The 13,754-nt window shown below is 43.8% G+C and overlaps 2 protein-coding genes across 2 annotated transcripts in view; one reads left to right on the top strand and one right to left on the bottom strand.

Moving 5' to 3' along the window:
* The window catches only part of nup107 (nucleoporin 107), a 17,305-nt gene extending 4,028 nt beyond the window's left edge, over nucleotides 1–13,277 (top strand). The window contains exons 11-26 of the mRNA XM_060890154.1: nucleotides 9–201; nucleotides 452–542; nucleotides 1,476–1,555; nucleotides 2,140–2,199; nucleotides 5,042–5,187; nucleotides 7,764–7,812; nucleotides 7,978–8,047; nucleotides 8,130–8,245; nucleotides 10,487–10,676; nucleotides 10,862–10,974; nucleotides 11,219–11,321; nucleotides 11,423–11,583; nucleotides 11,917–12,042; nucleotides 12,581–12,694; nucleotides 12,841–13,008; nucleotides 13,106–13,277. Of these exons, the coding sequence (XP_060746137.1) occupies nucleotides 9–201; nucleotides 452–542; nucleotides 1,476–1,555; nucleotides 2,140–2,199; nucleotides 5,042–5,187; nucleotides 7,764–7,812; nucleotides 7,978–8,047; nucleotides 8,130–8,245; nucleotides 10,487–10,676; nucleotides 10,862–10,974; nucleotides 11,219–11,321; nucleotides 11,423–11,583; nucleotides 11,917–12,042; nucleotides 12,581–12,694; nucleotides 12,841–13,008; nucleotides 13,106–13,213 (1,888 nt within the window). The 3' untranslated portion in view covers nucleotides 13,214–13,277. The remainder of the gene's footprint in view (nucleotides 1–8; nucleotides 202–451; nucleotides 543–1,475; nucleotides 1,556–2,139; nucleotides 2,200–5,041; nucleotides 5,188–7,763; nucleotides 7,813–7,977; nucleotides 8,048–8,129; nucleotides 8,246–10,486; nucleotides 10,677–10,861; nucleotides 10,975–11,218; nucleotides 11,322–11,422; nucleotides 11,584–11,916; nucleotides 12,043–12,580; nucleotides 12,695–12,840; nucleotides 13,009–13,105) is intronic.
* LOC132859401 (uncharacterized) lies at nucleotides 3,098–5,031 on the bottom strand. Its single transcript, XM_060890155.1, has 2 exons — nucleotides 4,785–5,031; nucleotides 3,098–4,707 (listed from the first exon to the last, which is right to left on the bottom strand). Exon 2 carries the CDS (start codon nucleotides 4,695–4,697, stop codon nucleotides 4,026–4,028), a length of 672 nt encoding a protein of 223 aa, XP_060746138.1. The 5' UTR covers nucleotides 4,698–4,707; nucleotides 4,785–5,031; the 3' UTR covers nucleotides 3,098–4,025.
* Nucleotides 13,278–13,754: the final 477 nt, after the last annotated feature.

Raw genomic sequence — 13,754 nt, 5'->3', positions numbered from 1 at the left:
GTGTGTAGGGAGAACACTCTACACACACTGAAGCTGAGGAGGGATCAGACCAGTGCGTCCTTCAGCAGACCGCTGGTGACCGAGCTGGACCCCGACGCCCCCATCAGACAGAAACGGCCCCTGGCAGACCTGGACCGAGAAGACGACGCCCGTCTGCTCAGATACATCTACACACTCATCCGCGCCGGCATGACTGATGAGGTGTGTGTGTGTGTGTGTGTGTGTGTGAGAGAGAGAGAGACAGATACAGACAAACTGAGGGAGTGAGTGATAGAAAAGTGGAGAGATAAATAAAAACAGAGAGAGAGAGAGAGAGAGACAGATTTTTAATATACAATTTCTTTTCAGTATGTTGATTTTATTAATTGCAACACACACAGACTTTATTTCTCCCATTCTGTGTGTGTGTGTGTGTGTGTGTGTGTGTGTGTGTATGTGTGTGTGTGTGTAGGCTCAGAGGCTGTGTAAGAGATGTGGTCAGGCCTGGCGTGCTGCCACCCTGGAGGGTTGGAAACTTTATCATGACCCCAACTACAGTGAAGGTCAGAGTTTTCTCTCTCTCTCACACACACACACACACACCCACACACATGCATGCGCACGCACACACCCACACACATGCATGCGCACGCACACACCCACACACATGCATGCGCACGCACACACCCACACACATGCATGCGCACGCACAGACCCACACACATGCATGCGCACGCACAGACCCACACACATGCATGTGCACACACACACCCACACACACACATGCGCACACACACCCACACACACGCATGCACACGCGCACACCCACACACACGCATGCACACGCGCACACCCACACACATGCATGCGCACACACACCCACACACATGCATGTGCACGCACACACCCACACACACGCATGCGCACACACACACCCACACACACGCATGCACACACACCCACACACACACACATGCGCACGCGCACACACACCCACGCGCACGCGCACACATACCCACACACGAAAACACACACACACCCAACCCCACACTCCCACCCACAGGAACACATACACACTCACACATGCACACAGACACACACACACCCCCACACACCTACCCACATGCACACACAGACACATTCACACACACATGCACACACGCACACATCTACACACGCATGCGCACACACACACATACACCCCCACACACACACCCACATACACACACACCTACACACACTCTCACACTCTCACACACCCCACCACACACACACACACACAAACACGCATACACCCGCCCCACCCACATGCACACACACACACAGACACACACACACCCACATGCACATACACCCACCCGCACACACACACACAGGCATGCACCCCCCCCCCCCCCCAAACACACACACACACACACACAATGAGTATTTAGTAAGAATTACCTAAAACATATTTCCTTTTATACAGTGGTGTTCTTCATCGTGTGTGTGTGTAGGTGCGGCGGAACTGCAGCCAGTGGAGGGAAATCCGCAGCGGTGTGTGTGGAAATTGTGCTGTTGGAGGATGGCAGAGGAGGTGAGAATTTCACACTGATCTGTCTCACCAACAGAGTTCTGTCTCTCTATCGGTCTGTCTCACATCTGTCTCTCTGTCTGTTTGTCTGTCTGTCATCTGTCTCTGTCTGTCTGTCTGTCATCTGTCTCTGTCTGCCTGTCTGTCATCTGTCTCTGTCTGTCTGCCTGTCTCACATCTGTCTGTGTGTCTGTGCCTCTCCCTTTTTGTCACATCTGCCTACCTCTGTCTCATTCTCCATTTTGTTTTTCATCTCTCTTCCTCTCTCACGTCTATATCGCTTTCTCTCACTCCTTCTCTCCCTCTCTCTCTGTCATGCTTTCCCGTTCTCTGTCCGTCCGTCTGTCTGTTTTTTGTTTTTCTCTCCTCCTCTCTCATCTGTATTTCTCTCTCTCTCAACTTGACACTTCTCGACTACTTTGACATGGATTGTTAGCATACAGTATTGTCAAAGCCTCGAAATACAAAGACAAGAAGAAGAGAAAACTAGTCCGAGCTTTAGCTGAATGGTGAGTGTGTGCAGCTCTGTGTAGTGTGTAGCGTACTTTAGTGTCTGATGTGTGTTATGTGGACGTGTGGCTTTACAGGAGCAGTTCAACAGGTACGAGCGAGCCATCTACGCCGTGCTGAGCGGAAATCTCCGACAGGTAACGTCACGTCTGACCTCGTGTTTGTGTGTCTGTGTAATGTCTCGATGTCACAACCACAGAGTCACTGGCTGTCTTCAGACAGACTTTTCCTGTGATACTTACACTAGCACTTGTTTATTCTGTGACTGTTTAGATAGAGACTTCACAGCACTTTTGTACATTACTCTGGATAATATTCAATTCTAGTTTATTTGTATAGCGCTTTTAACAGTGGACGTCGTCTCAAAGCAGCTTTACAGAACATAAACGTAGAACAAAAGGTTATTATAAAGATTACTATAAAGATTAATAGAATACAAAATTCAAGATTAATATTAGATATATTTAGTTCATGGGGGTCACGGTGTCTTAGTGGTTAGCACGAGCATGAGTGTGTGTGTGCCCTGTGATGGGTTGGCACTCCGTCCAGGGTGTATCCTGCCTTGATGCCCGATGACGCCTGAGATAGGCACAGGCTCCCTGTGACCCGAGGTAGTTCGGATAAGCGGTAGAAGATGAATGAATGAATGAATGAATGAATGAATGAATATTTAGTTCACAATGTGTATGTATTGGTATTAGGGTTGCAAAGGGGCAGAAAGTTTCCGATAAATTTCCAGAAACTTTCCACGGGAACTTAATCTGGGGAATTATGGAAATATTCCAAATTAGAAACTTTACGGGAATTTATGGGAGTTATTTGGAAATATAGGGAAATGTATATAAACTGTAGCGGCAACCTATAACCACTGAGAGGCGACGTAGCAGGAAGAAGCATTGCTGACGCGTTCCACTTGTTCCTTATTCACATTTATTGAAAGGACGACATACATGTTGTACAAACTGACGAAAACCACAAACTCATAAACAATGATGCAAAACACTAAAGACACAATTGTTGACTGATTATGTTGGAGTCTATATGAAAGCCACATTAAAATACGCCAATAAAGTTTTACGGTCAACAGAAAGTAAGCTTTCCCACTTACTTCCCCCCTCTTCCCATACACACTAAGGAACAGGAAATGGAGTGAGATTTATACACTTGAACCCCAATGAAGCACCATGACCCGGAAATGCATTCTCAAAAAGATACAAAATAAAAGTCAAGCATATAGTGCACTTACATAAACTATATCATATACAAACATAAATAAACATGTTGTTTGGTCATAAGAGACATGCATGTAAGGTAATACAAATTTAAAAAATGACCTCTTGACTGATTTAATTGTAAGTAGAACTTTAATTGATTATTTCATTGAGTCACACAAAAGCATAATAAACATTATTATGCTTGTAATAAACTTGATAATTGTAATAAATATATTTCCCTATAATTGCTGTAAAATGAAAGCATCCCCCACCTTAGGTACAATTCAGAATGTAGAATAAGGCATTAATATGTGCTTAATAACTTAAAAATAAACAGCCAATATTCTATTAATATTCATGCTAATAAGCAACTAGTTAAATGACCCTAAAATAAAGTGTTACTGTGCATGTTATGGAAGAACACAAGTACCTGCTGGGGGTTTGGCCTCAATGGCCCTCCAGTAAGCAGTGTGCGAGTGACCGAGGAACGCAGGGTACAAATTCAACTTAAATGGCATTAAGTCTTGTTGTTTTAAACAAAATTATGAAAAAAAAAAAAGATTTTTTTAAGCACATTTAAGTTCCTTGTTATAGGCAACTCTGCATTTTTTTTTTTTAAATTCCCAGTTTATTTCCATATATTCCCGTTAATTCCCATGGAAAGTTTCCAGCCTTTGCAACCCTAATTGGTATATGGAGCTGGTAGATGCTTGTAGATGCCTACATCATACATGTGGCTTTCATGGCCTTCACTGTCGGCTTGCTGGCTCTAGCTGGGGGTCGTGGTCTCGGTGCCCCGGGTCGTGGTCTCGGTGCCCCGGGTTGTAATCTTGGTGCCCTGGGTTGTGGTCTCGGTGTCCCGGGTCTTGGTCTTGGTGCCCCTGGTCCTGGTCTTGGTGCCCCTGGTCTTGGTTCCCCGGGTTATAATCTTGGTTCCCCGGGTTGTGGTCTTGGTGCCCCTGGTCCTGGTCTTGGTCCCCCCGGTCCTGGTCTTGGTGCCCTGGGTTGTGGTCTTGGTGCCCATGGCGCTGAATCCTACTCAGGGCTTTTAAGATTTCAAAGTCATCTTGAACAGAACTGAGTCTGGCTTCACTTCCCTGGAACATGACTGTTCCACTGCGGTAGATGTTCACAGTCAGAGGACTAGAGTCCGTGTCATTTCCCTCTATTTTTATCTGTCTGCCATCATTTATATTTCTTGTTGTATGGTTTGTGTAGTGGCTACAGAGAGCCTTGTACCAGGCTTCAGTGTCTTGAGTGTAGAACAGGAGATTAGTGACGTTGTCTTTTCTAGATATATCTGCTCGGAGAGTTTCTGGGTGTTTTCTCAGTTGCTCGTGTTTATATTCATGTTTATCTTTCACATCCTCTGGGTAGGTTATGAGCAGGAAACGGAGGTTTGTCCTGATTTCACCAGCCATGGCTCACACTCTGTTTGAGTGAAGAAGCTAAACTTAATTATAGAAAATCATTTTATTTACAATTGTGTAGAGTTTGGAGGTTCTTACCTTGGTGCCTTGTGTAAATGTGTGCTTATTTGTCCTTTTCTCCAATCTGTCCTTATCCTGAGAGTTTAGCCGCTCTTCTGTTAGCCGATAATCAGTCCGGAAAATGTCGGCTTTCCTTTTTTTATATCTAGGTGATTGTTGTCTGAATTAAACGTCCCTTTGATTTCTTCTTTTTGCAGTTCTCCTTTTTATAACCCTGTTGTTTCACTCTCTCTCTCTCTCACTCTCTCTCTCTCTCTCTCCCTTTGTTGATGTAGTTGTTGCCGGTATGTGAGTCATGGGAGGACACAGTTTGGGCCTATTTCCGTGTGTTGGTGGACTCACTGTTAGAGCAGGAGCTGCGATCCTCAGGACTGAGCCGTGAAGAATTGGATGAACTTCCCAGAGAGTACCTGGAGGCCAGGTGAGCGCTCATCTACACCGGACGCTCACTGCCAGAGAAATCACGTTTAAAGATAGTAACAAGCTTGTGAAGAGAATAAAATGCTAATTTGAAGTCATTTGATTAAAGGCGGGGTGCACGATGTTTGTAAGCCAGTGTTGACATTTGAAATTAACTAAACAAAACACACCTAGGTGTGACAATAGGTGTCTAGGGTTGGGAACTGAGAACCGGTTCTTATTCAGAACCGGTTCTGTTTTATAACGACGCCCATGACGTGCAAAGCACTGGGAGCGGTCACTTTAAATAGCCACGTCTTACCTCATGAATTTTAATTGTTTACACTGTTTACATTCACGTAACCAAATTAACGCAGCTTACCACAGAAATCAGTCACTCGCGCTGCTGTGCTGCGGTACGCTTTGTGTTAAAGGTTCCCTTCCACACAAAACCGTTTTTACTTTTTAGTTTTTACTGATATGTGTTAGGTCCATATGTGTTTGTGTTGTGTCGTGAATGTGAAAACGAACTGTTACCTCCCCGGTCAGTTCTAGACACTTAAAAGAAATAAGGGGAGAAATCAGGTCAGTTGGAAAAGCTGCTCAGTGTGACGTCAGAGTGACCGAGCTCATTAATATTCATGAGCTCTCCCACTTGAGACCGCACCCACAGGATTCGTGTAGCTCAGTGAGTTTCCTATACAGCAAAGATGGCTGAACGTCAACGGGCTTGTGAAGAAGCCGTTCTGCCGCAATTCAAGGTGATTGTAAACAAATTTCCTCTAGCCTAGGCTACTTATTGCGCTGGGTGAACGAATAGTCATGCTCTCATATCCTAGCGGTTAGCCAATCGGAGCCAAGCAGCATAGCTCATTGAATATTCATGAGAACAGGCGCAAATCGAGCTGAGTCTTCCTACAGGCTTTCTATACCACACTAGAATGGCTTGAAACAAGGGAACCAAGGCGTTTTTTCCTCAAAAAAATGTTAGAGTCCATGGTGAACTTCAGACATTACCACAAAAGTAATGAAATACGTGTGGCAGGGCAGCTTCAAGCATTCACGTCTAAAAAAAGTCTAAAGTGTGGATTCATTTCCAAAGCTACCACAATGAAGCAAATCTCCCCCGTCAGAGGGTTTTCTCCACAGCTGGAGATACAATAAGCCAGGAAAGGTCTCGTCTTCTCCCAGAGAAAGCAGACGTGTTAATTTTTCTTCAGAAAAATTGCTAACTGTTTTGTTGTACAACAAAAGTTGTAATTCTGGATGTTAAATTTGATGTTGGATTTATTTAAATTTAAATTGATACATGGGGTGTCTTAGTGGTTAGCACGTTTGCCTCACACCTCCAGGGTCGGGGTTCGATTCCCGCCTCCACCTTGTGTGTGTGGAGTTTGCATGTTCTCCCCGTGCCTCGGGGGTTTCCTCCGGGTACTCCGGTTTCCTCCCCTGGTCCAAAGACATGCATGGTAGGTTGATTGGCATCTCTGGAAAATTGTCCGTAGTGTGTGATTGTGTGAGTGAATGAGAGTGTGTGTGTGTGTGTGCCCTGCGATGGGTTGGCACTCCGTCCAGGGTGTATCCTGCCTTGATGCCCGATGACACCTGAGATAGGCACAGGCTCCCCGTGACCCGAGGTAGTTCGGATAAGTGGTAGAAAATGAGTGAGTGAATGAAATTGATATGAATTGAAATGCTCTGATTAAAATATTTAAAGAGTGATTAATAAACACAAATGGAATTGTTTAAGTATTGTGCATTATTTTTCACATTTCTTTTATTATGGAATCGAAATCAGAACCGGGAATCGAAGGCAGAACTGGAACCGGAACCGGAAAATTTCTTTTGATACCCAACCCTATAGGTGTCACCCCTGTTTTGATAGCTCCACCCCACACATACATACGCAGCTGGCCGAGGGGATATTTTTATCAGTAAATGAACACAATAAGTAATATTATGGTAATACAGATGTGGTTTTGTAGTACTGTGTGTTGTACCGTGAAAGGTTTATCTCCGTTTCACATGGAAGACGACGTTCAACACCTAGAACCCGAGGCAGAGGTAACGGCAGAGGCTAATGTCAGACATGCGCACTGAATGCTCTCTTTGCCGCATATTGACAAGACACGCCCCTTTATGCTAATGTCAGACATGCGCACTGAATGCTCTCTCCCCCGTGTGTTGACAAGACACGCCCCTTTCTGCTAATTGGCTACGTTTGTTTTGTTTGCCGGCCCGACTCAGTTTTCTGAAGCATTTTTCAAACATCGTGCATCCCACCTTTAACAAAAATCTCTTCTTTTTTTTTTTTTTTTTTTAAAAGAATCATTAGATCAGTGAATCTGTATCGGTCAGTGATGTGCACTGAGTCAATCTTTTTGAAAAGAGTCACTTAGTGAACAAATCTGTATCGGTCAGTGATGTGCACTGAGTGATTCATTTACAATGAGTCATTTGATGAACAAGTCAGCATCATCATTTAAAGGATTACTAGGCAAATGAATCTTTCATCTTCACTGTAGACTATAGGTCAATGTTAGCACATCTGTATTATATGGTGGGATTAACACCATCCTTTTGTTCTTTCACTTTCAGCTGGACGATGGAAAAAGTCTTCGAGGAGCTACTAGCAACCGAGTCAAAGGTCAGTCTCGTAGATTCATTCTCAAGCTTTATTTTCAAGTGTGTGTGTGTGTGTGTGTGTGTGTGTGTATAAATACATTTAATGTGTGTGTGTGTGTGTGTGTGTGTGTGTGTGTGTGTGTGTGTGTGTGTGTGTATAAATACATTTAATGTGTGTGTTTGACAGAGAGTTCTGGACGCAACCAAGGAGCATTATCACGTTATTCAGAAGTTTGTCATCCTCGGAGACTTGGATGGTAATAATGCAAGATTGGTGTAGGTTGTGTGTACAGGCTGGTGTTAAGGCACATTTTAAGTGTGTGTGTGTGTGTGTGTCAGGTCTTCTGGAAGAGTTTGGTTGTTGGTTAGGAAAGACGCCACCATTACCAGCTCATCTCCTGCGTTTTATGTCTCACCTGGTGCTGTTCTATCGGAGTCTGGGCATGCAGCTGAAGGTACACACACACACACACACACACACATACACATGTACACACACATGTACACACACATATACACACATACACATGTACACACACATACACATGTACACACACACATGTACACACACATATACATACACATGTACACACACACACATACACATGTACACACACACATACACATGTACACACACGTACACATACACATGTACACACAAACACACTTACACATGTACACACACATACACATGTACACACACATGTACACACACACACACACACACACACACATACACATGTACACACACATGTACACACACACATACACACATACACATGTACACACACATACACATGTACACACACACACATACACATGTACACACACACATGTACACACACATGTACACACACATGTACACACACATGTACACACACATATACATACACACATACACATGTACACACACACACATGTACACACACACATACACATGTACACACACACGTACACATACACACGTACACACAAACACACATACACATGTACACACACATACACATGTACACACACACACACACATGTACACACACACACATATACATGTACACACACACATACACATGTACACACATACACATGTACACACACACATGTACACACACACACATACATTTACACACACACACACACACACATACACATGTACACACACACACACACGTACACACACACATACATGTACACATACACATGTACACACACACGTACACACACATACATACACACACACACGTACACACACACATACACACACGTACACACACATGCACACACACACGTACATACACGTACACACACACACATACTCATGTACACACACACATACTCATGTACACACACATGCACACACACACACACATGCACTTCTCTCAGCTGCGTCCAACTTCCATCCAATAATTAGGTGAATTATATAATTAGATGAAGTAGTGTTTAGGCGGCGGTTTTAGACACACTGTAGTAAACCATCTATCAAACTGATGCCTCACGTCTCTACTTCTAATGACTTTTTATGGCGGATGGCAAACCAACTTTTGGTGAATTCACCGCCACCAACTGGACTGGAATGTGAAGCGCTAGTAAGCAGATGACGCCTCACGTCTCAATCATCCTCACGTCTTATATGTTTGTGTTCATCAATTTATTAAGGTTCCAATCAGGGGCAGTTCTAGGGTCTCATCTTTAGGGGTTTTAGCCCTCAGTGAGAATTTAAAACAAGAAGAGTTTTATATTATATATTATATGACAACTCTGGTAATAAGAATAGTGAAATTTCACTGCTTTTGGTTGCCGTCTTTCCGCCGATTAACGTTATAGCTAAACGCCTCCAGCTCTGACTGCGCGTGCACGCTGCACGTACCTGTGCTTCTCTGTTCAAATAAAGCAGACAGCTGAAGACGCACTTTTGAAAGACTACAACGCACGCGCGTCAAAGCAAAGTAAAAAAAATCGCTCTTGGATCAAACTGATAAATAATTTTCTTTCCCATCGACGACATGTCCTGCATTTTAACGTCATTTTTATTGTTTATTTATGAAAGTAAAAATTATACTTAGTTTTAGGGTGGCTGAGATCACAGACAGGGGACTGGAGACACCCTAAAAAAAGGTCTAGAACCGCACCTGGTTCCAAGGCACTCAAATTGTACAGAGAAAAATTATTTCCAAGACATTTTGGTAAAATTGCGTTTTCACTTGAAGCAAATGTTGTCTTTTCCCTTTATGTTCTTAATTGTGCTTCATTTTAAGTTCTTAATTTTGCAGGTATGACACACACACACTCTCATACACACACACACACACACACATACACACACACACGCACACACACCGTCTAAATTGTAAAAGTTGTATTTGCAACTGCATATGTGCTGAATCTTCTGAGTTCTGTTCTCACTGAATCAGAGAATCATTTCAGTCAAGACCACGATTTGATTCTCTTGGTGGGGAAAATGGTTCATTTCTAAACACAGATGTGCAGTTGTTTTTTTTTTTCTTTATTATCTCAAGCTGTGTATTTTTGCTGTATTTGTAAGCGTGATCAAACTACACACCTGGAAAAAACTGAAGCTTAATGAATCATTTTTTCGGAACTGATCCATTTGAGTCACTCAGACTGCAAAAGGATTCCTTTTGACAAGTGCACATTAAACCGTCCCTTTCCAGCTGTAACACAAATCTGTGTGTGTGTAGGAGGAGGTGTGTATGGACGTGCTGAAAGCCTACATCTCTCTTCTGGTGAAGGAGAAGCAGGTGGAGCTCATAGCATTCTACGTCAGTCACCTGCCCGTGGATATTGGCGTGTCTCAGTACGCACGCTTCATGGAGGAAGTGACGGAGAGCGAGCAGCGCAGGCGCTGCCTGGAGCTCGCAAGACAAGCTGGTGAGAAGAAGCACCACATCCATCCATCCATCCATCCATCCATCCACAGATCCAGCTCAACCGTACATCCATCATTCTTTTCACCTTTCCGTAGATTTGCTCGTCCGCTCGTCGACTCCTCCATCTGTCCGTTCGTCCGTCTTCTCCATTGATCAGCTCTCATCGTGTGTATTTGTGTGTTTCAGGTCTGGACGTTGCGGCGGTCACTAAGACGGTGGTGGAGACGGTGAGAGACAGCGAAGGAGAGTTGTTCTCTCACCATGACCTCACTCCCGCACTGGACACGGGCACAACAGTGGTACAACACACACCTGATCTAACAGCACATTCTGTAGCTCATCGTAATAAATACGTGAGGTTTCCTCATGATGCTTTTTGAGAATCACCACTGAGATGCGATCAGGATTATTTTGACGCCCACGTTTACATAGTGAAACTGAAAAATATCGAGTTTTTCTAGAACAAACAAGAACATGTTATTTAGGTGATACGTCTCTCCCCCTCTCCCATTTCTCTCTCTCTCGCTTCTCTACATTTAACAGGAGGATCGTCAGAAGATCGACGTCATCGATTGGCTGCTGTTTGACCCCGCCCAGCACGCCGAGGCCTTGAAGCAGAGTAACGCCATCATGAGGAAGTTCCTGGGTGCGTCCATCATTTTTTAACTAGAGCTTATTAATTAATAAACACTTCAAAATTAAACACAAACATTTCCCTCCCTCCTTTTTTTTTTTTTTTTTTTACAGCCGCTAAGAAACACGATGCTGCAAAGCTGGTCTTCGCCAAGGTTCCGGAAGATTCCATGCGGGAAATTTACCGGCAGTGGGAGGAGCATGGAATGAACATGCCGCTGCCTGCCGAGGACGAGAACGCCATCCGAGAGCACCTGTGTGTCCGAGCCTACCTGGTGAGAGAGAGCTGACACTGGAGACTCCTTCCATAAAATGTTGGATAAATATCTTGACCATATCAGCAATTACACACTTTTCTCAATTTATTCATAAATGTCCGTCTGTATGAGCGGTTACTATAGAAACAATAAGAATAACGCAGCGATATGAAACTGCACTAGTGTCTGAGCTGCTGTTAGTTGCAACCTTCTGACCAATCAGAATGTGACAGGGCTGTGACATCACAACCATGTTACAGATAGCAGAATGAATGTCATAGTATATTTGTGTTATTTAAAGCTGTGTGTGTGTGTGTGTGTGTGTGTGTGTGTGTGTGTGTGTGAGAACAGGAAGCTCATGAAGCCTTTAATGAGTGGTTCAGACACATGAGTTCACCCCCTGTGAAGCCCACCCCACCCACCCAGGCCAACTTCAAAGAGACCGTTGCCTACGAGATGAAGGAGAAGGACTACAAGGTGCTGACCTGCCACACACACACACACACACACACACACACACACACACACACACACAATGAGAAGAACAGTAATGTGGTAGAAATGTCATGTTGGTTTAAGACACACTGCCTATCGATTAAATCTGCTCTGTAGCTTTTGTTCTATCAAAAAGGAAACGTGTGTTTTTGTGTGTGTAAATTTATGGGTTTCTTGTTTATACTGTTCTTGTGTATATATATATGTGTGTATTTACTATATAATGTATTGTGTGTTAGTATAAAGTTTGTGTTTTATTTGTATGGGTTTTTGTGTATGCGTGTGTGTGCGTGTGTGTATGCGTGTGTGTGTGTGTGTGTGTGTGTGTGTGCGTGTGTGTGTGTGTATGCGTGTGTGTGTATGCCTGTGTGTATGCCTGTGTGTGCGCGTGTGTGTATGCGTGTGTGTATGTATGCCTGTGTGTGTGTATGCCTGTGCGTGTGTGTGTGTATGCCTGTGTGTGTGTGTGTATGTATGCCTGTGCGTGTGTGTGTGTATGCCTGTGTGTGCGCGTGTGTAGTCCGATTATGAGAAATGGCAGGGCCGGCTGGATGCTCTGACTGAGGAGGTGAAAGAGAGAATCTATAACGTGCTGCTGTTTGTGGACGGAGGCTGGATGGTGGATGTCCGAGAGGTAACACACACACACACACACACACACACACACACACACACACAGGCCTGAACTAAACCATCATCATTATAGATTTACTCTCCTATCCTGAATATCTTCCAGAATGAAGAGTCATTAGGATCATTTTTCTCTCCCTCTCTGTTCAGGACGCAGACGTGGACTCAGAACGCTCCATACAGATGGCTCTGCTGCGGCGCTTGTGTTTGCCCATGATGACGTTCCTGCTGCTGACGGTGCTGCAGAGAACCGAGCGTCACCAGGAGAGTCTTCGCCTCGCTGACATCATCACCTCTGACCAGCACCGACTTTATGAGGTCAGACTCCTCCCACTGTCTCACACACACACACACCTTTCATTCTGTGTGAGGAAATGTGATCATTGTGTGTGTTTGTGTGTGTGTGTGTGTGTAGGTGTTCTCTAAAGACGAGCTGCAGAAGTTTCTCCAGAAGATGAGGGAGTCGTCTCTGCTGTTGTTGGATAAAGGGCTCGATCCTCTGGGTTATGAGCTCCAGTCCTAAAAAAAAAGCTGGAGTGTTTTTTTGTTTTCTATTTTGTACTGAAATAAATGTGTGAGCTTCATGAGACCTGTGTGTTTGTGTTTCTCCTCATACACTAATGCAAATAAAAAAACTGCTATATTTTATATATTTTTATTCTTCTAGCTTTAATAGGAATATAAATTGTAATATAATTGCTAATTATTTTTATTGTTGGTTTTGTTTTTAACTTGCAGTACGTTATATTTGGAAATGAATTTAAGCTCTAAAACTCACACGAGCAGAATCAATAACCCAATTTATTACAGTTCCATTCTTCATCATCATCATCATCATTATTATTATTATTATTAGCACCACAAGGGTTATGACGTGGCAGTGACCGCTTTGTTTCTAATTGTTTTAACCACGCCCCTATCCAGGTCTGCTGCGCTGTAATTGGTCAGAGTCACTGGCTCATCCTACATGTGCGAGTTCTCATGGGCGTGCATGTGTTCTAAGTGGAGAGCTGAGCTTGTGCTGGGAAACTGTTATTAATGTGTTATAAACAGTAATTAATGTC

The sequence above is a fragment of the Tachysurus vachellii genome, chromosome 16 (genome assembly GCF_030014155.1).
Source record: "Tachysurus vachellii isolate PV-2020 chromosome 16, HZAU_Pvac_v1, whole genome shotgun sequence".
Lineage (NCBI taxonomy): Eukaryota > Metazoa > Chordata > Actinopteri > Siluriformes > Bagridae > Tachysurus > Tachysurus vachellii.
Note: the sequence above shows the minus strand (reverse complement) of the source record. Positions and strands in the feature narration are given on the sequence as shown.

Excerpts from the sequence above, each read along its gene's own strand:
- LOC132859401 (XM_060890155.1), bottom strand. The coding sequence starts at position 4,697 with ATGGCTGGTGAAATCAGGACAAACCTCCGTTTCCTGCTCATAACCTAC.